We start from the raw sequence: 27415 nt of genomic DNA on the forward strand, positions 1-27415 counted from the left end.
ACAGATATTGATATTCTTTCTTTATTCTTTGTTTAGTGTTTTGATTATTATGTGGTGAGGGGACTTTTTTTTTGATCCAGTCCATTTGGTGTTCTGTAAGCTTTGTGTATCTTTATATGTATATTTCTTTTTAGGTTAGGAAAGTTTTCTTCTATGATTTTGTCTAATATATTTTTTGTGCTTTTGAGTTGGACTTCTTCTCCTTCTATCCCTATTATCCTTAGGTTTGATCTTTTCATGGTGTCTCATATTTCCTGCGTATTTTGCGTTAAGCTTATGTTAGATTCAATGTTTTCTTTGACTAAGTCTATTTTCTCTATTGTATCTTAGGGCTAGAGATTCTCTCTTTCATCTCTTGTATTCTGCTGTTTATGATTGCATTTGTGGTTCCTGATCTTTTTCTCATAATTTCCATTTCTATAATTCCCTTGGTTTCTGTATCCTTTATTTCTATTTTGGTTTTCAAGTCTTTCTTTAATCTGTTTCATTGCTTTTTCTTGGTTGTCTTTAAGGGCTTTGTTATTTTCTTCCAATTTTTTGTTTGTATTTTCCTCTATTTCTTTGAGGGAATTTTTCATGTCCTCTGTAAGGGCTGTAAATATTCTCCTAAAGTCATTTTTAGGTCATTTTATTCTGCTTCATTCATATTTGGGTGTTCAAGTCTTGCTGTTATAGGGTCGCTAGTTTTTGTTGGTGTCGTGTTGCTCTTTGTGGTATTGTTTTTACCTTGCCTACCCATCTTTTCCTCTGATTGGTGTAGTTGGGGCTGTGTCTCTGGTGACCAATTCTCCAGGTGCGAGTGGATGCAAGCCTCAGATGGTTTCTACTGCTAGTAGAAACTAGCAGTCAGGGGCCACAAACCAGTCACCCCAGAAGTCACTCCGTGTACCAAAGACTTACTTTGAAATCCCAGGGTCATTTGAGCCTGCTCCCATGGAGGTTGCTTACTTGAGGCTGCTCTCACTGACATCACCACCTTGGGCCTACTCTGGCAGAGGTTGCAGGTTTGGGCATGCTCTAGCTAAGGTCACTGGCTCAGGCCTATTCCAGCAGAGGCCACTGGTTCAAGCCTGTTCCCCCAGATGTCCCTGACTAGGGTCTGCCCTCATGGAGGTCTCTGGCTCAGGCCTTGTTGGCGACTGCAGACCACCACATACTGTGACATAAAGTCGTGAATCCAGGTGTCAGTGTCTGGCAGTGGTGTATCTACTAGAAAGACCACTATTTTCCGGTCCCAAGGTCCCAAGGGTTAATGTGTTCAATAACTTTCTGTACCAATGCCACCAGGGGTTTATTCCCTACATGATTTCAGAACACCATCGAAACCTCCTCTGACCACTGGCTGCACTTCACTACTGCAAGCTGAGTGGTGACCGCCTGGAATGGCAGCTTCCAGAACACATCCACTAGGGGCTGCATTTTCTTTATGTTGACTAGCTCATGCTTGCCATAGTCCGGCTCATACACAGACACCAGCCCATTGGTCAGGATCCCTTTTAATAGCACCCTGTACCATGTATTCTCCACTTCGGCAGCATACACTTGGTCTCTCTCTACTGTTACGTAGCTCTCCTCAGATATGCTGTAGTACAGGATCATCTCTTCCGTCATCACTTCCAGCTTATGGATCTCCTGCCAAGGCTGGATGACAAAATGGTCTGGGTGACAAGCCACGGGCACATACACATCCATGTGTTTTCCTGACTTTGACAAATGGACTGGAGCTGGCTGTTCCTCCAAGGAGAATGAGCTGGTGTGGGTCCAGCACAGGCTTCCTGTTGACCTCTGGGTGGCTCTTTCTGAGACTCTCTCCAGGGTGGCCCGGTACAGGTGTGCTGCCGTTCCTGCTGCCAGGCAAGCTTCCTGCACCAGACACGACACTCAGAAACACATCTTTCTGATGCTTCCATAGGTCTGCATTTGTGATCTGCCGGTTAATGTTGCGGTGAGGGTCTGGGAAGTTCTTAGGAGTAAACAAGTACACATATGCGACCCCTTGGTTTCATCCACTTTGTGACCTTAATACTACAGTCCACACAATTCAAAACAGAATCTCTTAACCAAAGAACAACCTCTAGAGTCCCATGCCAATGGACTGCAGAAGATCAGCCAAGCAGCACTTTATAGCCTAAGGAGGTATGGCAAGCATTTCCTGCAGGTCTGAGGGGTGATTTCTCTTGAGTTCCAATTCTTTTATGGATGTCACATTGCCAGTGTCCAGAAACTGAGCATCGAGTGCCTGGCTGCTGTGAACGTTCATGATCTCCACTCATAACCATTTTCCTTTGCAATGAAAGAGGCAGATCTTCCCAGAGAAGGCTAGCAAGATGAAGTACTCAGAGGTCAAGTGCTTGCAGTGGAAGTAGTCTTCCGTCTTATGCAGAAGCTCATTGAGCTTGGTCAGACCCTTGCATGGCATCTGGCAGTAGAGTGTTCCATCAGCAAATGTTAGTCACTTTGACATTTGTGTACATGGCATCTGCCTGGAGATGAACTTCTAGAGATTTGTCACAGATGGCCTTCAGGCAGGTGGTGTTGATATTGATATCATCTTTTGAGGTGTCATACAGAGCCATCAGGGGGATGTCTGACTTGTCAAGTATCTCCACGGCAATGATCTTCCCACATGTTAATGATCGACCACCATCACAGGGTCAGGGTCATCGTTCAGAATCTCCAGCCCTGCTAGTTTGCATGTTGTAGCTTGAAGGACAGAGCAGAAGTGTGGGTTCAATCCGTATGCTTTACTCTTCTTTCACCCTCAATATCTGACTCCAGGTTTTCATTGTTAAGAATAATTAGGATTGCAATTATACTTCAGATCCTACCATGGAGTATGTCTCACTTTCCTAAAAGTTGCTTCAGTGAAGCCTACTGTGAGCTGGCTGAGCTGTGGACACCTGCTGGATGTAGCAGGAAAATTGAGATAGAGTTCCATAGCAAGGGCTTGGTGGCCATCACCAGATTTACGCAACTGGATTTGAGAATGCCAAGCAACAGGGCTTGTGGTCGCTCTAGATTTTCCACTCTGAGGACCTTTGTGGTGTGGGCGGATTCCTCCTCTCTTGGTACTGATTTCAGTTTTGGAGAACCCATGTTTCATTGGTCAGCATCAAACCAGGAAGTGTGAGAACTCTAAGCTCTTTGATCCCTTTCTGTGACCATCACTCAACCTGTCAAAATTGAAGAACTGGGCTCCTAGACTTGAACTCAGCCTTCACTACTTCACCAGAATCCTCATGGTAAAGGTGCTGTCTCTGTGCTCAGACAGAGCAGGTGACACTAGGGACAGGAAAGAACACCTGTCACAGCCTTGCAGGGAAGGAGCATGGAGAGGGGGGCTGATCCAGGGGAGGCAGAGTGGAATGCTGGCTCATAAGGTGCAAGCTGCATCTCCTAGCTCTTTGGGAAGATAGGGTTCTGTGGGAGTCTCCAAGAACCACCCTAGGCAGACAAGAATCATCTACCACATTTTCTTTGTGCCCTGTCTCTAACTCACAGCATTTAAGAACCACAAACCAGGTGTGAGCAGAAAGGAGGGGCTGTAGAGTTGAGAGGAGAGGTGAGAAAAAAAATGGAGTGAGGAGGAGGCAAGAGCTTAGGCAAAGATGAGAGAAGGGAGGCCAGGAGGCAGGAGAGAGGGTCTTCAGACACCCCAGCTGTGGGTGCCTCTCCACCATGAACCTCAGGCAGGTAAAAGAGCCTGTAGGTGACTCTAGCACCCTTGCCTAGGACACCCCAGTTGAAGGTGAAGGGAGCAGAATCGAGGCTTCTGCATCCTGCCATGTGCTCCTCCCTAACCTAAACACCTGTAGGTAGAGTAACTGATAATTTCATAGGCAGGGTTGGATCACTGGCTACACACCTGTAGTGACCGCAGCAATGCTGCCTGCATCCTGTCATCTTCTGGATTTTCCATCACCGGAATGTTCCTGCGCTGCTGGGCCCTCAAGGAAATGGTGCCCAAGGCCTTGAATCTCAGCTTGATCTACCAACGCAAACTTGTGTCCAGGTGACCATGTGCACCTGATGGACAGGTTTCCAACACTTGACATTTTCTTTTTCCTAAATCACTGAAATGTCAGTTAGCATCTCTACATGTTGCCAAATATGTATTGGTTTGTTATATATCTGTATTATACATATACTTACACATACATTATGGAATGTCATTCAGGTGTAATAAAAAATGAAATGTCATTTGCAGGAAGGGAAAAAAGAACTGGAAAAATCGTCATGGTGAATAAAATACTTCAGACCCAGAACTGTAAATAGTGCTTATTTTCTCAACGATATGGAACTTTATGTTGAATGAGGATGGTGTCTAAATGTGGGAGGAAGGGAAGCCCATAGGTTTCTCACTAAGAAGAGCCACAGATACAATAGGGATAGAATATGCCTTCCTTAGGACATTGGTGGCAACACATGCTTTTTATGTCTGTACTCGGGTAGCAGGGACTGACTCCCACATGCTGGCTCAGCAGTTATGTCCAACAGAAATAGGTCAGAGGAAGCGGCAGACACCTGGCGTTCAGCTCTTGAAAGTTCAAGGCCAGCCTTGACCAAGTGAGAAGGTCTGAAAAATCGCCCCAAACCTCATCAGGTTATTCATGTTATTAACTGTTTTTCTGGGATTATTAGTGTATATCATCTGTTTTTTTCTTTTGAGATAGGGTTTCTCTGTGTATCCCTAGCTGCCCTGGAACTCACTTTGTACTACTTTTTGTAGATAAGGCTGGCCTCAAACTCACAGAGCTTTACCTGCCTCTACCTCCCAAGTGCTAGGATTAAATGTGTGTGCCACCATGCTAGGCTAATAATTGCTTCTTCCTTTGGTGGGGGTCAGTTTGAGACAGGATCTCTTATGTAGCCCTGGATTCCTGCAACTCATTATATAGGCCAGGTTAACCTCAACTCACAGATTTGCCTACCTCTGCCTCCCATGTGCTGGGACAGTTGGAACTACACAGAGGAGCATCTCCCCCCACCCCCCAACTCCTGCCAAAAGTTTCTCTTTGGACATGCTCTAAATATACTGTGGGATTCTCAGAGTCATTCCTACACCCTAAACTAATTTTTACCACCTCTGCTTGTTGAGAAAGCAATGGTCAGCAACTGCCAAGAAGCTTCTCTCTCCCCTATGCTGCTGGCTTCCGATCTCCACGGGTCAGCCTCCGCATCACTGAGACGGGAGTAACACCCCCTCCTAGAAGGGGTTTCCTAGGACTGAAATGAAAAGCACAAACAGAGAGCCTTAAACACAGCTATGTTGGTGCTTTGCTCTGTCATTTTGAAGAGTGCCTTTGTGAGGACTTGATTAAATAGTAGAGAGTTGCAGAGAAAAATGTTCTTGCTGTGATTATAGATTCTAGAAGATTAATACAATGAGCAGAGACACATTGAAAATATGTGTTCTCTGTGTAAAAATACTCAATTAGTCATTTGTATAAACTGCTTAATATTTAAAGCCGAATTATCATGCAGCTCCAAAACAACTGCACACATCATTAATATGCATCAGGTTAACCTTTTCTGGGCTCCTCCTCCTCCTCCTCCTTTTTAATCTGAGGCAGGGCTTCTCTGTGTACCTTTGGAGACAGTCCTGGAACTCACTCTGTAGACTAGGCTGACCTCAAACTCACAGAGATCCTCCTGCCTCTGCCCCCTAGTGCTGGGATTAAAGGCACATGCTCCACCATTGCCTTCCATTTGATTGCAGTAGGAAAGTACACACTGCCCCCAAAGAACAGTCTTCAGCTAATTACTCCCAATTCACAAGTCTGTTCACTACTCACAGCCATGAGATGGGACAGACTTCAGCTCACCTCCACTTGAGCCTACTTTCCTCATCCAAGTAAAACTATATTTGCCCATGACCTTGACATTCCCGACTCTCCACTTTGTGTAAAGCATGACAAAGAAACTCTGTTTACCTGCCCCTTGTTCTAGAACCCTATAGGTTTCAAGAAATAGGAGTCACTGATTCAAATAATAAAAATGTCCTAGTGCCCAGGACTAAATAACAGAACCTTGAACAACTTCTGTTTGTCTAGACAGGGTTTCTCTGTGTAGCCTTGCCTGTCCTGAAACTTGTTCTAAGGACCAGGCTGGCTGGCCTTGAACTCACAGAGATCCACTTGCTTCTGCCTCAGGAGTGCTGGGATTAAAGGCATGACCACCACCAGCCAGTGGGGAATCTGACTTGTAAACCATACCTAAAGCTGTAGGGAGGTTAAGGAATTTATATGCCTGGATTTGTGGTTCTCATGTCCTGTTTATTATTAAGGATTTTATCCCAGATACATTCCTAAAAGAAGTGAATTTTGAACCACTGAAAATTGAACATAACCTCAGGTTTAGGAGTGAGATAATCAGTATCTTAGGCTAACCCAAAACTCCTTTTAATATGGCTGCTTTATATCCCCCTTGTGGTCCAAATTTCCTGGGGACATGAGTACTGTGCTTTGGTACTTTAGTGTGAGATGAGACTTCTGTCCCTGTTACATGTGTTGACTGAACCACGGGTGCCGGCTTAGGCATGATAAGGGGGGTGGTGGACAGGAGGGACCAGGAGAATTGAGGACTTCTTTAGATACTGTTTAGTTTGATTGAGGTTCTGTTTTAGTATTTTAGAGGGGAGGGAGGCAGACAGGGTCTGGGTGTGTATCTAGGCTGGCCTGCAATTCACTGTCTTTTCTACATGTCTCAAGTTTATAATCCCTACATCAGCATCCATGGGCCAACACTAAGCTAGATTCTTGAAGCCTATGGGTGGAGATGGAGATCTCTGGCAGGGTGTTAGGGAAAGTGGGCTCACATTTGGGTGGCTCAGTCACACTTACCTGCTCTTTTTGTGATTTCTTAACAACCCACAATTGTGATTGAATAAGGATATCTGAATGTCATCCTTTTTCCTGCCAAAGAAAGCTGACGAGATACCCTGAAACCCAAGTTCCCTTTTGCTGCAGCAGGTAGGTTCAAGTGCCAAAGAGGATGTGTGGAGTCAGCAGAGGACAGGGGGAGGAAGAGATGGATATGATCTGAGGTTAAATCTGTATGGCTAACAGCAGTGTTAATTGGAAAAAGATTGCTCCTTTTATATGGTAGAGTTGCATATAGGATTAAAGGAGAGACAAGGGGCTGCGAACTGGGGTGTGGCTTGAGATCAGAGTTTAAGGAATCTAGCATTGACCTTATCAATTGGCATCAGTCACGTGTTAATGGAAGGGCCACAAGTTCCTCTTGCTGGAGATAATAAGAATGAGAGCTTTATCAAGCAGGAACTTTCCTCAGACTCCCAAGGAATGGAGACCCAGATCCAAATGCCTGATTTTAGAAAAAGAACTTCTAGGGAGCAGTTTCTTAGTCTTACTGTATGGGCCAGTTCTCTTAGCACTCCCAGAAGGGAAGATCCCGATGCCTTACTCTTTTCCCACTATACTGGACCATCCTGATTTCTCTGTATTTATTAACTGAACTCTTGCCTTTAATGGCCTGAGTCTCTGGATCTGAATTGTAGGCATTTCATCCTTGGGATCAGGTGTGTCTAGTATGGGGCCCAGTAGATCTCAGCCACATGGGTCCAGAACAGTTTGGCCACACTGCTGCCAAGATGTACACAGAGACTGCTCTTTTGTTCCAGTCATCCAGACCCGAATATTCACACAGAAACTATATTAATTACAACACTGCATGGCCAATGACTTAGGCATATTCCTATCTAGCTCTTATATCTTGAATTAACCCATTTTTTATTAATCTGTGTATTACTACTAGGCTGTGGCTTACCAGACAGGGTTCTGGTGTCTTTCCCCTTCAGCGGCTACATGGTGTTTCCTGACTCTGCCTTCTTTCTCCCTGCATTCAATTTGTTTTTCCCTGCCTAGCTCTATTCTGCCCTGCCACAGGCCAAAGCAGCTTCTTTATTAACTAGTGGAAATACAGAGGGGAATCCCATGTCTCTATAACCCTTAATAAAAACCAGCTAAAAAGTAGGCCTGAGTGTCTAAGATCAGCCTCAAGTAGATTCACATATTCCAGGGTAGGAGCATGAGGGTTAGAATTATAAAACAAAAAGGAACAAAAAGGAAAAATAAGAGACAAAACACAAAATGGAACAGCATGGGCAGGGAAATTCAATGAGCAGTTGTAGGCAGAGGTTGCCTGTTTGTTCTAAATCGCCCAAACCCAAAATAATTACACAGAAACTATATTAATTAAAACACTGTTTGGCCTATAGTTTAAGCGTATTTTAGCTAGCTCTTAAATCTTTAACCCGATCCTATTATTTTTATTTTACCCCGAGGCTCATGGTTTACTGGTAAGGTTCCAGCAGGCGGGTGTCTTTTTCGTTTCGGCTACGTGGTGCCCCCCTCACTCTCCTTCTTTTCTCCTCAATCTACTTGGAATTCCCACCTTGTTCTATTCTGCCCATCATAGGCCAAAGCAGCTTTACTCATTAACCAATAAAAGCAATGCATATACAGAAGGACTTCCCATACCATTTTCCCTTTTCTGTCCAAATAAAAAGGAAGGTTTTAACTTTAAAATAGTAAAATTACATATTCAAACAGGTATCAAGCAAGAATTAGTTCTAATATTTATATCTATTTTATCTTTCATTATAACTAAGGAAAACTATAACTATCTATTCTTCAACTCCATCAAAGTCCCCAGAAGGATATAATACTACCTAAGTTAACAAGAAGTGCATTGCAAGCAACTTCCAAAACTCGAGAATTGACAGAGACATCTCACTGCGTGAACAGTCACCCAAAGTTCTTTTGTAACATTGGAGCATCCATCTTCAGCCTACAGTTCCAGAAGACATTCCTCTGAAACAGAATATTTGAAGATCTGTTTTGCCTTGTAATAGCAAAGTTCATCAGATGGTTTTTTTCTGTGTCCTGCAAAATGTTTGACTATAAGTAGGATTCTTGAAGGACTGTCTCACCTTTAGACAAGTTTAGCAGTCATTTTTTGTGGGTCCTGCGTGTCCAGTTCATACAGCATACCATCAGCAGTCCAGGCCAGAGCAGTTTCTTGCCTAAATGGTGAACAAACTCCATAAGGAGCTCTTCAATGCCCATCAACCTCTCTGAAGTAACTGGTGCTGACAGAAGTAGACATATCTCACTGTTGAGAAAAATCTAAGTTCTTAAAACATTTTATTGCCATAATCTGTATGTCTTTGTAACATTTGAAGAATACCAATCTACCTGAAATATATCTCTGTAGATGGATAAAACCTAACTAACATGAATACAAGCTTGACTATTATAGCTATCTATTAACCTGTATTTCTTAATTATACATTACATTTTTAAATGTGCTGTACAAACACAATACCTTATTCAAAAGCAGAAATATACATATAACAAAATTGACCTTAAATTTGTACCAATAGACTAAGATTCATACCAATGTAAAGTATTCATCTCTTTAGCATATTCCCCTTTAAATGAAAACAAACATTTATAAACAATATTTTGGAATTTGTACATAGTTCTCTCCAAACTGCTTCCTGCTTTTTGTTGGGCAAAGTGTTTTGGGGCTTCACAGAGACCTCTCCGGGAAATCTTGGTTCATCAAACCACATTAGTCTGGAAAGGATCCACAGGTTATCATCCCCTGTGGAAATAAAAGCAGAACTTCTCTTCCAAAGCAACATATCCTTAGACCCAAAGTCAATATACTTTTAAAATATTTATATGTTAGTTTAGCTTAGCAGCACCAATCATCAAATCTCTCTCTGTACTTATTCACAGTCAAAAAATTTAAAAAAAAACACAAAATACATAATCCAGACTCTGTGTGTATTCCATCTTTACATGGCTTATTTTTCTTACTTTATTACTTTTTCTTCAAGCTTAATATTTATTTATCTTTACTCCTTTAATCTACAACTATCTGTAGTCTTTATATTAGAACTGTCTATACTCTTTTTCTTCTCTCTCTCAAGCCTATGCACATTTTTTTTATCAAACACTGTGACCCATTTAGAGGTCTTTTCCATCTGAATTTGTCTCTATTGCATGTGTAATTGTGATTATTTTTTGACCAGAGTGCTTTTTTTTTAATGCTAAGCAGACATGCCTTGGACCAACTCTGCGGCCCTGCCTGTTGGCTTCATCCAGTACAGTATGTGTGAGAGCCATGCACACCACACCAGCTCCAGGGTCGCAGTGGGTCTGTGTCACCATTAAGTAATTTGTAACACACTGCTCACAGAACCCATTTAAGTGCTCAGCTTCCTGAAAGAGGCAGAGCTGTTCATGCAACTAGCACAAACCAGGAAGCCTTCCCCTAAAGAGGCCGCACAGCCTTCGCTGCTATTGCTGAGGCAGGGAGACCTCTCTTAAAGGAGCTGCAGTGCCCCTGCTTGCCGTGAGCAAATAAGCCCTCTGAAAGAAAAATGTGACTGCCAAGAAGCTGTGCTAAACTCTGTTTTTTTGTGTGTCTAGAATTTTTTTAAGGCTCTCTCAGGTTTTATGTGAATGTAGCTGCCACATTGGTGCCATTCTGTTGGCAGAGACTATTTGTTCATTCCTGACCATCTGGACCTGAAATAATCACACAGAAACTATATTCATTAAAACCCTGTTTGGCCAATAGCTTAATCATATTTGTAGCTAGCTCTTACATTTAAATTGACCCATTCCTATTATTTTGTATTTTACCACGAGGCTCGTGGTTAACAGGTAAGGTTCCTGCAGGCAGGCATCTTTCTCCTTGGGGGGCTACATGCCATCTCCCTGACCCTGCCTTCTTTTCTCCTCAATCTACTTGGAATTCTAACCTTGCTCTATTCTGCCCATCATAGGCCAAAGCAGCTTTATCCATTAACCAATAAAAACAACACATATACAGAAGGACTTCCCACTCTAAGCATTGAACCCACTGCCTTTATTTTCCACATTTATATACCCAAATCCAAAAGGGGAAGGGGGAGGGAACAGACTTCATTAACATGATAAAAGGAATAGACAGAGCATCTCCAACCTTTGGTCCTGGTGGAGCAGATACACCTCTGTACTCAAAACACTAATTAACCACCCTATGTCAGGACCTCTTGTTTTGTAGCCGCTTGTTGTCAACAACTTGAAAGAACAAAATAAGCTCAAACTCTCTGACCTCTAGACAAGCTGGAGTGGACTCACATCTGAGGGCCCTCACAGTTCCTCCCTCTCAATTTATTTTAATGAAGCCTGTGCTTCTGCTCAAAGACAGATGACTATGCCTGGCTTCAGAGCCTTCTCCCATTTTCCAGACTTACCTGTCACCGGTACATACATTCTGTCTTAGATTGCATGGGGGAAAGATCGTACCCCTCAATGACTACCAGCCTCTGTAAACAAAGTGTGAAGGGAGGGTGCATCTCTGGGCTCTGTGTACCTTTGAGCCAATTTTCTGTCAAGAGAGTTCACCAGCCATTAGATAATGATATGCAAGCAGATAATTCTTTGTGATACTCCTATGGCTACAATAACGTCTCCTAATAAAGGAGTGTAGAATGACCAGGGGTGGGGATCACCTTCTTAAACTGGTCTAGGATATTGTTCCAGTCTCACAGCACCCCCAAACAAACCACCACAGAGCTGGTATTTGAAGCAAACACAAAGAGGTTTATTACAACCTTGAGCTTGGTCTACTGTCCAACACTCCAGTGCAGTGGGTGGAGGAGAGCAGTGCTGAGCATTTACAGGTCAGCATTTATATAGGAAAAACCACAAGTTGACTGTTACAGGGAGCTGGGGCCCTTGTTCTGGTCGCCTGGCTAGCTTACACCAGAAAATGTACTAATCAAAACACTGCTTGGCCATTAGCTCAAGCTTCCTATTGGCTAACTCTCACATCTTGACTTAACCCATTTCTATTAATCTTTGTACACTATGAGGTCGTGGCTTACTGGGAAAGATTTAGCATGTCTGACCTGGCATCTCCATGGCGGCTCTCTCTCTGCTTTTTTCCTCCCGGAATTCAGTTCTGTCACCCTACCTACCTAAATTCTACCTTATCACCAGGCCCAAAGCAGTTTCTTTATTAACCAATGAAAGCAACACAAATTCAGAAGAACCTCCTACACCATTTCTGCTTTTCTGTTTAAACAAAAAGGAAGGCTTCTATTTTAACATAGTAAGTTTACATACAACAAAAACAGTTATCAAGGAAGAATTACAGTTACAATATTTATATCTACTTTACCTTTTATCATAACTAAGAAAAACTATAATAATAACTATCCATTCTTTAACTCCATCAAAGACTCCAGAAGGATATAATATGACCTAAGTAAACAGGAAGTGTATCATAAGCAACTTCCAAAATTCTAGAAATGACAGAGACATCTCACTGCCTGGACAGGTTACCCAAAGTTCTTCTGTATTGTTGGGGCATCCATCTTCAGCCTACAGGCCCATAGTATCCTGCAGATTTTTCCATGAAGCAGGAAAATTTTAAAGACAGTTCAGTCACTTTCTTCTGTGTCCTGCAGAATGTCTCGCAGACTCTTTCATGAAGCAGGAACACCAAAGGACTATCTCACTTTTAGGCAAGTTCAGCACTCATCTCTCTGTGGGTACTATATGTCCAGTGAAGCAGCCCAGGCAAGAGCAGTTTCTTGCCCAAATGGCCAGCAAACTCCATAAGGAGCCTCTTCAATGCCCGTCTTCCTCTTGAAGTAGCTGGTGCTGCCAGGAGCAGATGTGTCTCATTGTCATAAAAAGCCCTAAGTTATTAAAACATCTTTAATGCCATATTCTGTAGTCTTTGAAAGATATGAAAAATGCCTATCTGAAATAGATCTATGCACATCTAGAATATCTAACATGACTACAAACTTGACTATTATAGATGATTATCCATTAACAACCTATATTTCATAATTATATACTATATTTCTAAATGAGCTACACAATCACAATACCTTAATCAAGATCAGAAATATGCATATAACAAAGTTGATCTTAAATTAGTATCAGTAAACCAAGATTCACATCAATACAAATTATTCATATCTATATCATATCCCTCTTTAAATGCAAACAAATAGTTGTAAACAATATTTGGGAATAGGGACATAGTTATTTCTCTCCAAACTTCTTCCTTCTGTATGGAGGCACTGTTAATCAGGTCCTTCATGGTATATTCTGTGTGCTAGATTCATCTCAGTCAGCAGTTGAGTGAAGTAATTTTTTGAGGGTGTTTACAGCAACTGTTCAGGAGGGCGTGGTCTACCATACCATTTTAGTCTAGAAGCAATCCACAGGTTCTCATCTTCTGTGAAAACAAAAAAAGAACCTCTTTTCCAAAGCATCATATCCTTAGACCCAAATTCTGAATAATACCTTTATAATATACATGCTGCTTTAGCTTAGCAGCCCATATAATGAAATATCTTTCTGTACTTAGCTCCTTCACAGTCAAAAAATTCAAAAATAACACAATCATATACATAATCCAATTCTCTGTGAATTTTCCATTTTTACGTGCCTTATTTCTTTTTACTTCTTTTAATCTATGACTATCTGTACTCTGTCTCTTTAAAGACGTTACCCTTCTTTTAAAAAAAAGCATTAACTTTATTTTATGACTCTATACTCTTTTTCTTCTTTCTCCCAAGCCTATGTACATCCATCCAACGCTGTGACCCATTTAGAACTTGCTTATGTCTGAATCTGTCCTATTGTGAATCTGTAATTCTTTATTGTCTAGAAGAGCTTTTAAAATGCTAAGCAGCTTAGTTGCAGCTGCTCTGGATGTAGGCTCTGCCTCTCTCCAACTTTAAAATGGTGGAAGCACCACCAGTACTAGCTCTGGGGCCACCAGGCAGGAGCTGCGCTCAGCACTCCAACCCAGAGAATGAGTGTGCAGTACGTAAACCCTTTTTATCTGAGTTACAACCAAATCTGTCATGCAGAGCACTGCACAGCCGGGAAACGTCTCTCTGTATGGCAGTGGGAATCTGCCATGCTCTCCTGCCGGCCCAAGCATAGTAGATGTGACCCCCACCTCCTGCCCAGGCAGGAAGAGCTGATTCACAAGCATGGTCTCAGTTACTTTCCTCCCGACCCCGACTGGGCACACAAACACCCAGGACCACAAATGCTCGCTAGCTGGAGTTTGCACCCACGGCAGGGCCCAGGAAGCCCTGTTTTAAAATGGCACAGCTTTTTTTCTGCTGCTATTGCTGAGTCAGGAAAATCTCTCTGTGCCACCCCACCAGCAAACAGCAAAAAGCTGTGTTAAACTCTATATTTGTGTCTAGAATTCCTTTTCAAGCCCTCTCAGGTTTTATGTGGAGTTAGGTGGCCACGTTGGGCAGCCAATTGTTGATGGAGAGAGCGTCCCTTTGTTTCAGCTGCCCAGCTAGCTTACACCAGAAATAATCACACAGAAACTGTACTAAATAAAGCACTGCTTGGCCATTAACTCTAGCCTCCTATTGGCTAACTCTCACATCTTGATTTAACCCATTTCTATTAATCTGTGCTCACCACAAGGTCGTGGCTTACCGGGAAAGATTTAGCATGTCTGACCTGGTGTCTACATGACGACTCTCTCTCTGCTTTCTTCCTCCCAGAATTCAGTTCTGTCACCCAGCCTACCTAAGTTCTGCCCTATCACCAGGCCCAAAGCAGTTTCTTTATTAACCAATGAAAGCAACACAAATATAGAAGGACCTCCTGTGGGCAACAGCCTTGTCAGAGGGTCTTGGGGTAGCTGACATTTAACCTGATTGGTTATGGCAAGAAAAAGCACAGAACTGAAGAGTAAAATAGTTAAAAATACATGAGTTGTGGTTGAGGTATGTGGCTAGTAGCTGTCATTAGCCATGCGGTTGCCAGTGACTGCTATACCCTCATCAGTCATACCCAGCGTGTTCAACTCATTTCAGGAACTTGGGGGAACTTGTGATCATGGAGAGGGCATAAGAGGAGTGGTCTCAATTTACTTCAAATCACCCTCACTATACCTTTAACAGTTTGTAGCTACAAAATCAAAATCCAAATTTGTTCTTTTAAACACATCCTATATAAGGATATATCATATTAAAATTTTCTCAGACAAGCTCTAATCTTTTTCTAATCAGTAACATCTTCATGATAAACTACAAACATTAACAGGTCAATACCATAACCCTAGCATAAACACACAGTTTATGAAATCACAATTCTCTTCAATCATTCTAATCAGAAGACAAAGTTGCTGTGATGGGTGAGCTATGAGTCCTTTTCTCTCCTACAGCTCCTACTGTGCTTTGTTTACATGCTTAGAGAGACTTTCCTGAGAGTCTCCACAGGGACGTCCCCTAAAGACTCCACCACTCCCAATCAGCATCTCTGTAAGGAAGAGGCCCTTATGATGTCAAAGTCTGAGTGATACTCCTGAACATCCCACTGCTGCCCTGTGCTGTGGAGATCCTGCAGCTTTGGGTCTGTGGGTCAGGTCCCCTCACTGTGCTCCAGCAGATCATGGATGTTGGAGCAGGCCAGGCATAACTCTGGGTCTGGGCCTGGGCAGCTGCAGGATGGGCCCACCAAATGGGAAGCGGGGACATTCTCCCATAGTAACAATTGCGGGGTTGACTCTCCTACACCTCCGCTGCTGGTGCTGCAAAGAACTGGGTGGGCCCAGGTTTTCTCTTTGGAGACCATTGTTTTCAGTTTTTATCTTTAAACTTGTAAATGCATTAAATTTTCATAAATGTATATATCAATTTAAAGTCGAAGCCTGTTTTAAAGATCAGATATGGCTTACTATATTGCATAGATTCTACCTAGTTTCAATCCTTGGGGTTTCAATATTTTCACAGCATGTGTCAAATGACATTGTTGTCCCAGTCTTTTCTTCAGCTTTGTTGTCAGCCTCAGATCCACAGTGAGTTTCAGTGCCCACTAAATGTTTTTGGCAGCGTTTTCTAAAACTGTGGGACAAGAGTTTTGTTGTATCTTTATCTTTCTTCTTGTACTGAAGCCTCGACTAGGTTTTGCCGAGAGAATAAACCTAGGACCTCATGCATCCCATTCAGCTACTGAGCTACATCCTGATAGAGGGAGAATGATCAGGAGACATCAGAATATACAGATGTTTCCTTGCTCTGGAGGCCAAGCAGAGCAATACGTTGCAGGAAATGTCCCGTTCAACTGAATGGGGGTTAATGCCAAACACAATGCTTCTTTCCAGGCCTGAGAATCGGCGGATGCTGTCAAACATGTCAAGAGAATAGACAAACACATCATCTGAGACACTCTCCTCTTCCTCATTTCTTTCAGGAACTTCACTTTATATTTATTTGTTTCCTCTTCCGTGCTGAAAAGCACAGCGATATCGTGAGGAGAGTAGCCATTCCTCAAGAAAGAGTCGCACTCATTTGCTACAAAGTTCACCATCTCTCTCAAGCTCAAGTCTCTGAGCTGAAAGCTGCCTGGTACACCGTGAGCCCAGGTAAATTCATTGAGCATCTCCAGAGACTCGGGAGGGATCCTGAATGGAGGGTTATTTCTGATTTCCTGTAACTTCTTCTGTAAGAACTCACCAATTTTATCAGCATTGCGTACCACTCTTGTGAGCTCTTCCTTTGGATACTGGCGTGAGAACCATGGGAGGCCAGTCTGTTGCGTGTGGCTGGTCTGAAAATAGTCCAGAAAGATCCAGAGAATTCCAGGACAATCTTTCTCTCTCTGAGTGATGAGCTTTGCCTTCTTATACCAGTCCCCATCTTCAGTGCGGAAATTCTGGGCTTCATCAACAATGATGTGTTGGATCATGTCTGTCTGAAACTCATTTTTCATGAAAGTTTTCCGGGTCACTGCCTGGCAAATATTTTTTGCCCTGTAACAGTGAAAAGGACATTAGGTATTTTTCTAACTGCATCAATGCCCCGTGACACAGCACTGCTCTCACAGGTCCTTATACTGTCTAATTCCCAAGAATCAGGGTCACTTAAGAGAAATATTCAAGACCAGACTGATAACACACAGATGTAAGACCCAACACTTACCTGATAAAGTCCCTCAAACGCTGATTTTCACAGATGTAGAGAATTCTATCTGTTTCAGAGTGAAATGTGTTTCTGATCTTTTCCATGATCTTGATGGCCATGACTGTCTTGCCCGACCCTGGCAAGCCATGCACAAACAGTTTCTTATTTTTGCGGAGATTTTTTGAGAATATCTCATACTGTTGGGCTGTGAGAAGATTCAAAATTTCACAGCCAAGCTGGTCACTCAAGAAAGATCTGAAGTTGAGCAAGACAATTACAAGTGCCTGCAGCAAGGCTTCCATTTGCTGGGTGTTTGCAAGGTTATAGGAGCGTGGGTAATCTATAGGAGAGGGTGACCTCTCACTGGTCTCTACATTGCTCTTGGATTCCAGGCAGAGAACCTTGGTCATGACGCAGACCCTCCCAGTGTAGCCACCAGTGTTCACTAGCTTCTGCTTGAGAGTAAAGGCAGTGCGGGTACAGTAGTCCTGTGCCCCCTCCTCCTGCTGCCCAAGGATGGTGTAGAGGGTAGGAGGGCTATTCTCTGCAATCAGCAGAGCATCACAGATGACTCCCTGCCTCTCTTGCAAGTTCAGGTCCACAGCCCAGCTTCTAGAGAGGATCAGCAGACCATAGGGGACAGAGTGCATTTGCTGGCTTAATAAGTCCTCCAGTCCCTTATTCTCTGAGCACAGCTCCTTCCAGAGAGATTCAGGAGTGTATTTCAAACATCCTGGTGACACTAGACATTGGAAGAATAAACAAGATTTCAAATAAGTGTTTGTATCGTCTTCTACAACTCACATATTATGTTTAAAACAGAGAATTACGTAGATGACCAACACAAAATAAACTCAATGGTATTTCTTGGAGTTTTTTTTTTCCTTCATATGCTTTGTCTGGATATATTTCTTATCTTACAGGTCTTTGCTTATTTATTATGGTTTCTGATTTTGTGTTCTTATGGTGTGTGTGAGAGACAGAGAGCGTGTGGCATGTGTGCATGTATGTGTGTGTCTGTCCGTCTCTCTCTCTGTGTGTTTCTTGTTCTTATTTTCTGTTTGTTTTGCCCTATTCTGCTTTGTTTGTTTCAGTTGCCTATTTGTTTACACTGGGAGAGAGAGAAGAAAGAATGTGGATTTGAGGCTAGGGAGGTATTGAGCTGGGAGGAACAGGGGGTTAAAAAATGTGATCAGAATATATTGTATGTAAAAAATCTGTTTCAACAAAATTTAAAGTTATAAAAAAATTAAAGTTATAAAACATTTTCAAATCCAAAGGGAACCAAGCTCCTATGTGCAATACAACTTAAGGGAAATTCCATCTGTAAACATCCCCTGCAACTCATACTTCACCAAGCTGATGGAATGATGTGGCCCTCCCATTATCATGCAGAAAAGTCTGTGCCAACCAAAGTGAAAGTTACTAAGCCTAAGGAAGGTGAAAAATCTGTGCAGTTATCGTTACATTAGATTCTTCTATGATGGCTGTACTGGTTCAGTGAGTTCTGAACCCTTGAGACGTTGACTCAAATGCATATGCTCAAGTCCTGGAAATGCTGTTTTAAATTCCTGTGGGGACCTTGATCTCTGCATATTTAGCTATCAGATTTTGCTAGTACCATGCTCAATGACTTTAAGAGTACCTGTACCTCATTCCCAAGAGGTTTGTAGTGTTTTACATCATTAAGCCGCACAAGGCATTCTCTTTGATTTCTCTTTGAGCAAAGGTGTTAAATGATTTGTCTCTTTCTCCTAATGGAAAAACTAGCTGTTCATACCTGGAAATAAATGTTTTTGGAGGTCGACTTTATGCTCCAGTCCTTTCTTAGAATACACTGGTCTGCAGTGTGGAGGGCTGTCGGAAAGACTCAGCTGACATTCAAAATCTTCACACAGGTTACCGAGGGAAGATGGCTGATTGGAAGCTGCCTCTGTGTGACACAGTGAATGAAACCATTCAGAATATAAAGCACAGGCTCTATTCCAAAGGGGAAGAATTGGCAGAGGACCAGAACCACACAGAAGGGAAGCTGAAGCTTGATCCAGAAGGTAATATAAACAACCCTGGTGAAGACCCGGCTAGTTCCAACCACATGACAAAATCAGAATCCTCAAAAGCTTCAAGTCCAATGGAAGGTTCTGGGGAGGCAGTGACTCCTCTGACATCGTGGGTAAACAGTGGAGAGGAGGCCCACTTTGTCACTTCACTAGGTGCCAGCTGGGTAGAGAACCCACTGGTTAGTACTAAGCTACCCTGGGGTCCTGATAGCAAGAAACAATCTCAAATCAGGGATCCTGTTGTCGGTCTGCCACAGTTCCAGGGTAGGAGACAGCTGTGGAAGATAAACCTTGGGCAAGGAAGGCCTGGGCACTGACGTGCCAAAAAGTTCAGGAAGTAGGAAGCTAGACTCAGAAAAGGAAGTCTGGGACTGGAGAGACAGTTCAGAGGTCAAGAGCACAAGCTGGGAGGCAGAGGCAGGCAGATCTTTGTGAGTTGGAGGCCAGCCTTGTCTTCAGAGCAGGTTCCAGGATAGTAGGGCTATTGCACAGAGAAACCCTGTCTCAAAAAAGCAAAAAAGAACTAATAATCTCTTGTTTCTCATTACCAAAATTAATTAAAACTATAAACCATCAGCAAGAAGACCTACAAAACTTTATGAACACAGTGAGATTAAGCAATAAATGACTAGCATGTCATTGATGAAACCAGTGTAATGGTCTGCTCTGTCCCTTTAAAAGACAATCCACGCCTACTTACTACCCTCCCTGGTTTGCCAAGGCAAGCTGATCTTCAGCTTCGGCCTGACTTCCTTCCTCTCTCTCTCTCTCTCTCTCTCCTCTCTCTCTCTCTCTCTCTCTCTCTCTCTCTCTGGCAGCTTCTCTCCCTTCTCCCAACTTCTCCCCTTTCCCCCTCCTGTTTCTCTCTCTGCCTCTCTCTCTGCTCTTCTCTCCATCTCCCCTTCCCCTCCCAAACCCACAAAATAAATGTCCAACCTCACTCTGCATCACTCTGCATGGCGTGCCTAAACATATCTCTGTCTTTCTCCCGCCATGTGGTTCCCTGCCTGGGACAAGCTGCCTTTTGAGACCTGCGGTGTGGACTTGTGCTGTGCCCCTCGTAGGACTCACTGCCCCTCATGGCCAGGTGCAGCCACTAGGGAAACTGCACTGCCCCTGCCTGGGACTGGCTGCTCTTGGGATCCACTGCCCACTGCTGCCGTTTGGGGGCGTGCAGCTGCTGCAGCCACTTAGGGATCCACAGCATTTTTACTTAATCCATTATAACCCAGAAATTAACATAACCAAATGAAAATGAAAGCAGCAATTATAGGAACATTTGGAATGTATCAGAGGCACATCTAATAGTGGAGTTTATAGTTATGAACAATTACATGGAAAACCATAGCCACCTCAAGTAAGAAACATCATGGAATTTCAACTCAGAGAAATAATTCAACTAACAAGAACCATCCAAGCCCTGAATTAGTACATAGAAAGAAATAATAATTACCAGGGTAGAATTTAATGAAAAGAAATGATCAAAAGAATGAGTAAAACAGACCTTTTAAAAATAGATAAGAATGATAAACCCTTACCTAACCAACTAGAGAAAGAGAGGAGATAACATTACCACAGATATCACTAAAATCCAGAGGATCATTAGGGAATACTTTGAAAACCTGTATTCTACAGAGGTGAAGAAGCTATGGTTTTGGATCAAAGGAGAAATCCCTGGACACACATCACCTACCCAAACTAAGCCAAGATCACTGAAGCGGCAGTCACCAAAATGAAGCTAAATCCCTTTCATTTCAATGCAGTTTCTCACATTTCCAGGAAGATTGTGCTGTCTCTTTGCAGAGAGATGAGGCAGAAGTACAGTCCCATCTGTGCCTTCCCAAAAGGAAGATGAAGAGAATCCTAACAAAGAAAAGTCCAGAACTGGATGGATTCATTGTTGATTTCTAATAGACTGTCACTGATGAATTAACAGCAATGTTCCTCAAACTATTCTGTGAAATACAAGGTAAGAGACACTTAATTTACCCTGCAAATCCTTATTGTCTGCGTAGCACAACCATAAAAAGACAAAACAAACAAAAAAAAAAAGCTGCACAATTTCTATGATAAACTCAAACCTGAAAACCAAACTTAACCAAACACTAAAAAGATCAAGTTGGCTTCATTTCACAGAGCAAAAATTTCTGCCTCCAAAATTGAGGGCACACTCTCATTCAAGGCAAGTGTACAAATAGAAAAGAAGTCAGTCGTGCCCATTTGCACATGATCTGACCTTAAACATAAAGACCGTAAAGATTCTACCTATGAGCTCTTCTATTTAATAACTTTCAGCAAAGTAGCAGGATATAAAAACCCACAGACAAACCCAGCAGCTTTCCTGTATACCAATAAAGAACTTGCCGAGAAACAGATCTGGAAAATCTCCGTAATGACCGAACCAGACAAATCCCCGAGAACATACCATACCTAACCAAGGAAGCAAGAGGCCTCTATGATGAAAACTTTTTCAAACACTGAGGCAGAAACCGGAAGGAAAAGCCTCCTATGGAAATGGCGGTCACTAAACTCGGTCTACCGAGACAATACAAACCCTATCAAATTCCAATAATGCTTTTCACAGAACTAAGAAAAAGAATCCTGAAATTCATATAGAAGCATAAAAGACTGACTTATTAGCCAAAGAAGACTTAGCAAAAAAGAACAATTAGGTCCAAACAAAATACGCCACATCTGGTGCAGGTTCCTGACTCCCAGAGTTGGTAACTTTGCTAAAAAAAACTTTGCTAAACTTTGGCACCAGGTGACCATTGTTATGAGGACCCAGCAAATTACAGTGCGAGGTGTAAATACAAACTCCATTTTCATGGTGCTGGTGAGATGGCTCAGTGGGTAGGTGCTGTGGTGGTTTAAAGAAAATGATCCCCAAAGGGAGAGGCACTTCTGGGAAGTGTGGCCTTGTTGGAGTATGTGTATTCTTGATGGGGGAAGTGTGTCACTGTGGAGGCAGGCTTTGAGGTCTCATATATGCTCAAGATACTACCCAGTCTCTCAGATCACTTCCTCTTGCCTGCAAGATGTAGGTTTCTCATTTATTTCTCCAGCACAACATCTGCCTGCATGCTGCCATATCCCATCATGATGATAATGGACTGAACCTCTGAAACTGTAAGCAAGCTACTGCAATTAAATGTTTTCCTTTATAAGAGTTGCCATGATCAGTCCAAGGCTTATCTATTGCACTCTGGATATGCTGATGCCTGGGATTTCCCCAAATGTGGGACCCTGGACTGCATAATTTGTGGTAGTGGGGACCACACTCATGCTCTCCCCTAAGAAAAAAAAGAGTTACTCTGGTCATGGTGTCTCTTCACAACAATGGAAACCCTAACTAAACAGGTGCCTGCCTCCAGGCCTGATGACCTGAGTTTGATCTGGCACACACTTGGTGGAAGGAGAAGTGACTCATGTTGGTCTCTGGCCTCCAAGTGTGAACTGTGGCATCTGAACATGTGTGTGTGCCAAAAACGAAGTCCATATTCATCCGGGTTGTGGTGGCACATATCTTTAATCCCAGCACTTGGGAGGCAGAAGCTGGTGGATCTCAGTGAGTTCAAGGACAGCCTAGGCTACAATGTGAGCTCTAGGATAGCCAGGACTATTACACAAAGAAACCCTGTCTCTAAACAAACAAACAAACAAAAAAGAACTCCATATTCAATTTTGAAAAGATTTATTTATTGACTATATATAGTGTTCTGCCAACATGTATGCCTGCAGGCCAGAAGAGGGACACCAGGTCTCATTATCGATAATTGTAAGCCTCTGAGCCATCTCTCCAACCCTAAATTTCTTGTATCCAAAAAGCATAAAGACCCAACTTCAGTAGATGTAATGAACTCAGATTTTCAGAGTGTGAACAATATAGAGGAACTCAAGAGTCAGAAAAACCAGAGAAGGAAGAACTCTCCCCTCTTACCTGGATCAGCAGCCACCATCATGCCCACCCACTCCTTAGTAGTCAGTCTGTAGATGACTCCTTTCTCCTTGTCTGCCATCCATGAGGTGGGAGCTTCTGAGAACACCGCGCAGCAGAAAGCCCCCACTTTGATCGCACAGAGATAACCACACAAATTCCCCTCCTGAAACACATCTATGACTCTGGTCTCGTGAGACACCTTTTCTTCAGATGAGCAAAAATGGAAAACTGGCAACTTAGATATTACTTCATTTGCCACTCTTTCCAAAGAGTCACGGGTAACATTGTCTTTTGGGCATCCCAGGACCTTCCTACTCTCGTCCTCCACTCCAATGAAAACGTAGCCTCCACAGGTGTTTGCAAATGCAGAGACATACCTTGGAATTTTACTTTTAATGGAGTCTTGGGCATTTTTGGAAGAGAATTCTTTAAACTCCACTTGTGTAGATTCAGGAAAAGGCAAGATTTGACCATATTCGAGTTTCTCACTTTGGAAAATTTCAAAAGCAGGATCTGATTCAAGGCTGTTCTGACGCATAACTCTGGGAATTTTAACAGGTGGAGCTCCTCCATCAGTTAGGCCACATCCGACACTCTTCTTACCCTTTAGAAATGTGAATGCTTCTGTTGAATTCATGGCAATCACTGAAGTTTCAGATCTACGGTACAAGGAAGAGTTTTGGGTGCAAACGCGAGGCTTAGCAGAACTGTCTTCAGGGCCACAGCTCCAAGATTTAACAAAAATGTAAAAATAGTTCCCACACTGCTGGGTCTCAAAGAAAGTGTGCAGATCAGAAGACTGGATAAGCGCTCTCAAAGAGTCTTCCAAATCCTGTCCCATCTCCACGGGATGCTCACTCTTGTTGGCCATTTGTATCTCAATCACTCCTCCTCCGGAGTTTAACAGAGCATAGGCAGCCTCTGTAACTCTTGTCTTCTCCAGCATTTTCTTCTCCTGGTTCATTTTATTTCATTCTTTTTCGCCGAGAGTTACATCTCTTACACGGATGACCAAGTCTGGGTGAGACTTTATCACCTCTAAGGAGAGATTTCTTTCCATGTTGGTCCTGCAGTCAAACAATCCAGACACCTGTTTTACCTTTATTAAGATTAATTCTCTCATGCACACAATTCATTAATCTACTTACGGAAAATATTTAGTCTAAGTCAAACATATCCTGTCAAAGCAGTAAAATATCAAGTAAGATAAAAACAGTCCTTTCTCTTCAAAAATTGTTTTGAGGGGAACTAAAAGTAGAACTTCCCATCACATGAGATATGGGCTATAGGAGGAAAAACACACTAAAGAGGTGTCTGAACTATTTTGGTTATTACTCTGTAATTTAATAATTCTCCCTGGAGGAGCTAATAATGTCATCCACTCACTAGAATTGTCAGGGTGAAGCCATCAGCCTTGAGGTACAAGAGCAGGAGAGATTATGCAGGAGGAAAGGTAAAAGCCATGAGTCACATGGAAACACCAGAGTAATAGAAATTGGTTAAATTAAGTTATAAGAACTAGTTAAAAATAAGACTAAGTCAAGGCCGAGCATTCATAATTAATAAGAATTCTCCATATTGTTATTTTGGAGCTACCTTTTGGTACAGAGATTCTTTAAGAGATTCTTTACAACATACTATTGTTATATTTATCTGGATACTTAAAATACCTAAGTGAGGTGCAGATTTGTATGGAGGAAGAGAAGTTGAAGGTTGTTTTTTCTTTAAGATGGGAAAGGCTTGACAATATTTAGCATGGATGAGAGAAAGTCAGTAGGGAGCTGAGAACTTAAAGAAGGAGGAGGAGACTGAGTGACTGAAACAATAGAATCCTGAAAATCAAGGTCTGGACAAGATCGTGGGTCAGATTCTGGAAGAAAAAAAGAGAAGAGAAAACCGTTGGCAGTGAGGTTAGGTTTGTAGCTCTAGGGGAGGCAGGAGGGAGATTCTTCCAATGCCTTCCCTTTTCCTCTTCAGCTAGGGAACAAAGTCACCTGTCTGGAAAGAGCCCTTTGCGGAAAAGGCAGGAGGAGAAATGTAGGCGACAGAATGGGAGAAGTGTGAAGAGACATCACAGCGATATGGGGATGGAGGGTGTGCGCACAGGGAGATACTGCAGAGAAAAGAAGCCCTGTGTCTTGTTACTCCCCTGCCGCGGTGATAAAAATGCCCAGACAAAGGCCACTTCAGGAAGGCAGGGTTCCAAGTAGGCATCACCAGAGCCAGGAAGTCAAGGCAGCTGGAACTTAACATGGCTCCACCCACAGTCAGGAAGACCAAGGAAAGCATGTGCTCAGCCAGTGGTCTCCTCTAGGAACCACAGCCTGGAAATGGTATCTCCCTTCTTTAGAATGGTTCTTCTCAATTAACTCAGTCAACAGATATGCCTACAGATTAAATAATCCAGCTCCATATAGCAGAGCTTTTAGGTATTAAAATCTTAAAAATCTCATATGACACAAAATAAAGCTATACTGGTACTGACTATTTTGGGGAACCAGAACAGAAAGGAAATAGGGCTGTAGAACAAGTGGCATTCGGGAAACTGAAATCACAGGGTCCTTGGCTCTTTTCCAATAGCTTCTAGATGATAAACTCTGGGTTAGATAGTAACGGTTCTATTTCTGCCTCTTAACGCCTAAGTTAATTAAGGACAGTATTTTACAGGGGCCGCTTAGTCGCGTCTGCAGAATCTTTCAACACAATTTCAAACTGCAACTGTGGGCCTGAGGCACTTGCACTAACTTACACCTGTTAACAGTAACTGGCTCTGCCAGCACAGAAACCTGGTGCAGAGCCCCACGTGTACATTCGAGTGTGAGTGCATGCCTGCCTGTGGTCCCGACCCACCCTCACCCCTCCACCCCGACTCTGTCCCACTCTCCTTTGCCCTCCCCACCTCCCCTGTGAGAGCCTGGCAGGGCTCGCACCCACCAGGATCATCCCCTATCATTCTCATGCTTTTTATGGAACTTGCTGCTGAGCCTGATAAAATACCTGGGCCTTCAGGCAGGAGAGACACACAGATGTCACCTTGGCTTCTGGGCTGAATAGGCCACCAGGCCCCAGATTTGGCGGGCTAGACCCTGGTGGTGGCGGTGCAGAGCTGCAGGGCTCTAAGCACCCGGAACCTGGCCTTACAATTTAGGTCCCGCGCTTTGGCCCCGCTGGCACTAAGGTCCCGCCTTTCCTTTCCACTGATTGGCTCCGCTTCCCGCCAAAGCCGCGGAAAAAGAGAGACCAATAGAAGTCTACTAAATACCGGGAAACTTGAAACTCAGAATGTGTTTAATGAACTAAGCTTTATCGTCCTAAGCTTTAGACACATATAGAGCTTTCGAATTGTTCCTTTTGTTTTTGGTTCCTATTTTGGTCTCCGCCGCCATTCTTCCTCCTCCCTGCTCTTCCTCTCTCCCAGCGCTCTGTCACCTGCCCAGCGGTCTGCATCTACCAATCAGTCTATTTAGAATCTAATGAAATGCTATAAGAGTGACACAAGACGGGAAGGAACTCATTCATGAGGAGAAGAGCTCTCCCCAGGCCCTTCCCTCTGCCTCCCGCTTCCCTCTGACCCTGTCCCCGCGAAGGTCGCACCGGCCCTCACCGCTTCTGATCTGCGGGAAGGGTCTCAGTTCTCTTGCTCCTTTTCCCCTGGCCACCTCGGAAAGGAGAACTTGGAAACAGGCACGAACCTTTTCCCTCCAGAACTCGGCCTCTGGCGCAAATCCTGCTTGTCGGGTGGCGTTCCAGCCGTAGTTTGGGCCGCTGCCTGTAAGGTCAGTGAAGCAGGGCTTGCTCCCGCGTGGGTTTGGCGGTGATCGCAGTCAACTGTTTAAAGCAACCCTTCTACCTCCCAATACCTGCTTTGTGGGAAAACGAAACTGTGGGACTCTTTCTAGTCGGGGGCAGGTCTTTGGCACTCTGCCAGGTTGAGCTCACTGTTGGATTGGACTGTCCAGCTGCTCTTCTCTCTTCAGCTAAGCCCTCAGCCTGGGCCCTGGGTGGAACTCCTCACTGCTGGCCTGGCCCAGAGGATTGCAGCCCTGAGCTGCTGCCTCTGCCTGATGACTGAGTTCTCTGCCATGGAAAGCCCTGGGCAGGAGCGCAGATTTACGCTGGTCTAGGAGAGTGAGTAGAGCTTTTTATAAGGATCTCAGCCCCGTCCTCAGGGGAAAACAAACCATCGTTAACCCTTCATACTTGCAATTTTTTTTTGGTTTTTCGAGACAGGGTTTCTCTGTAGCTTTGGAGCCTGTCCTGGAACTAGCTCTTGTAGACCAGGCTGGCCTCAAACTCACAGAGATCCGCCTGCCTCCACGCCTTTAATCCCATACTTGCAGATCTTTATATGTTGTGTGTTACTAATTCATGTACACTAATTACACATGGTTAACACAGCGGCATCATATGCATTGTAGTTCATAACCTGTT

The 27415-nt window shown here is 43.4% G+C and overlaps 1 protein-coding gene and 1 pseudogene across 1 annotated transcript; both read right to left on the reverse strand.

The window, feature by feature from the left end:
• Window positions 1-1105: 1105 nt before the first annotated feature.
• Window positions 1106-3919, reverse strand: LOC146893225 (tudor domain-containing protein 7 pseudogene; annotated as a pseudogene).
• Window positions 3920-10884: 6965 nt separating this feature from the next.
• On the reverse strand, window positions 10885-26114 carry LOC148120873 (schlafen family member 9-like). The gene is given in 6 exon segments (XM_087910211.1): window positions 10885-16253; window positions 16256-16833; window positions 17003-17726; window positions 18765-18917; window positions 22985-24051; window positions 25982-26114. Coding segments are annotated over 5 exon segments (2634 nt in total). The 5' UTR covers window positions 23949-24051; window positions 25982-26114; the 3' UTR covers window positions 10885-16038.
• Between the last annotated feature and the right edge of the window lie 1301 nt (window positions 26115-27415).

Source organism: Myodes glareolus, chromosome 9 (assembly GCF_982192425.1).
Source record: "Myodes glareolus chromosome 9, mMyoGla1.1, whole genome shotgun sequence".
NCBI lineage: Eukaryota > Metazoa > Chordata > Mammalia > Rodentia > Cricetidae > Myodes > Myodes glareolus.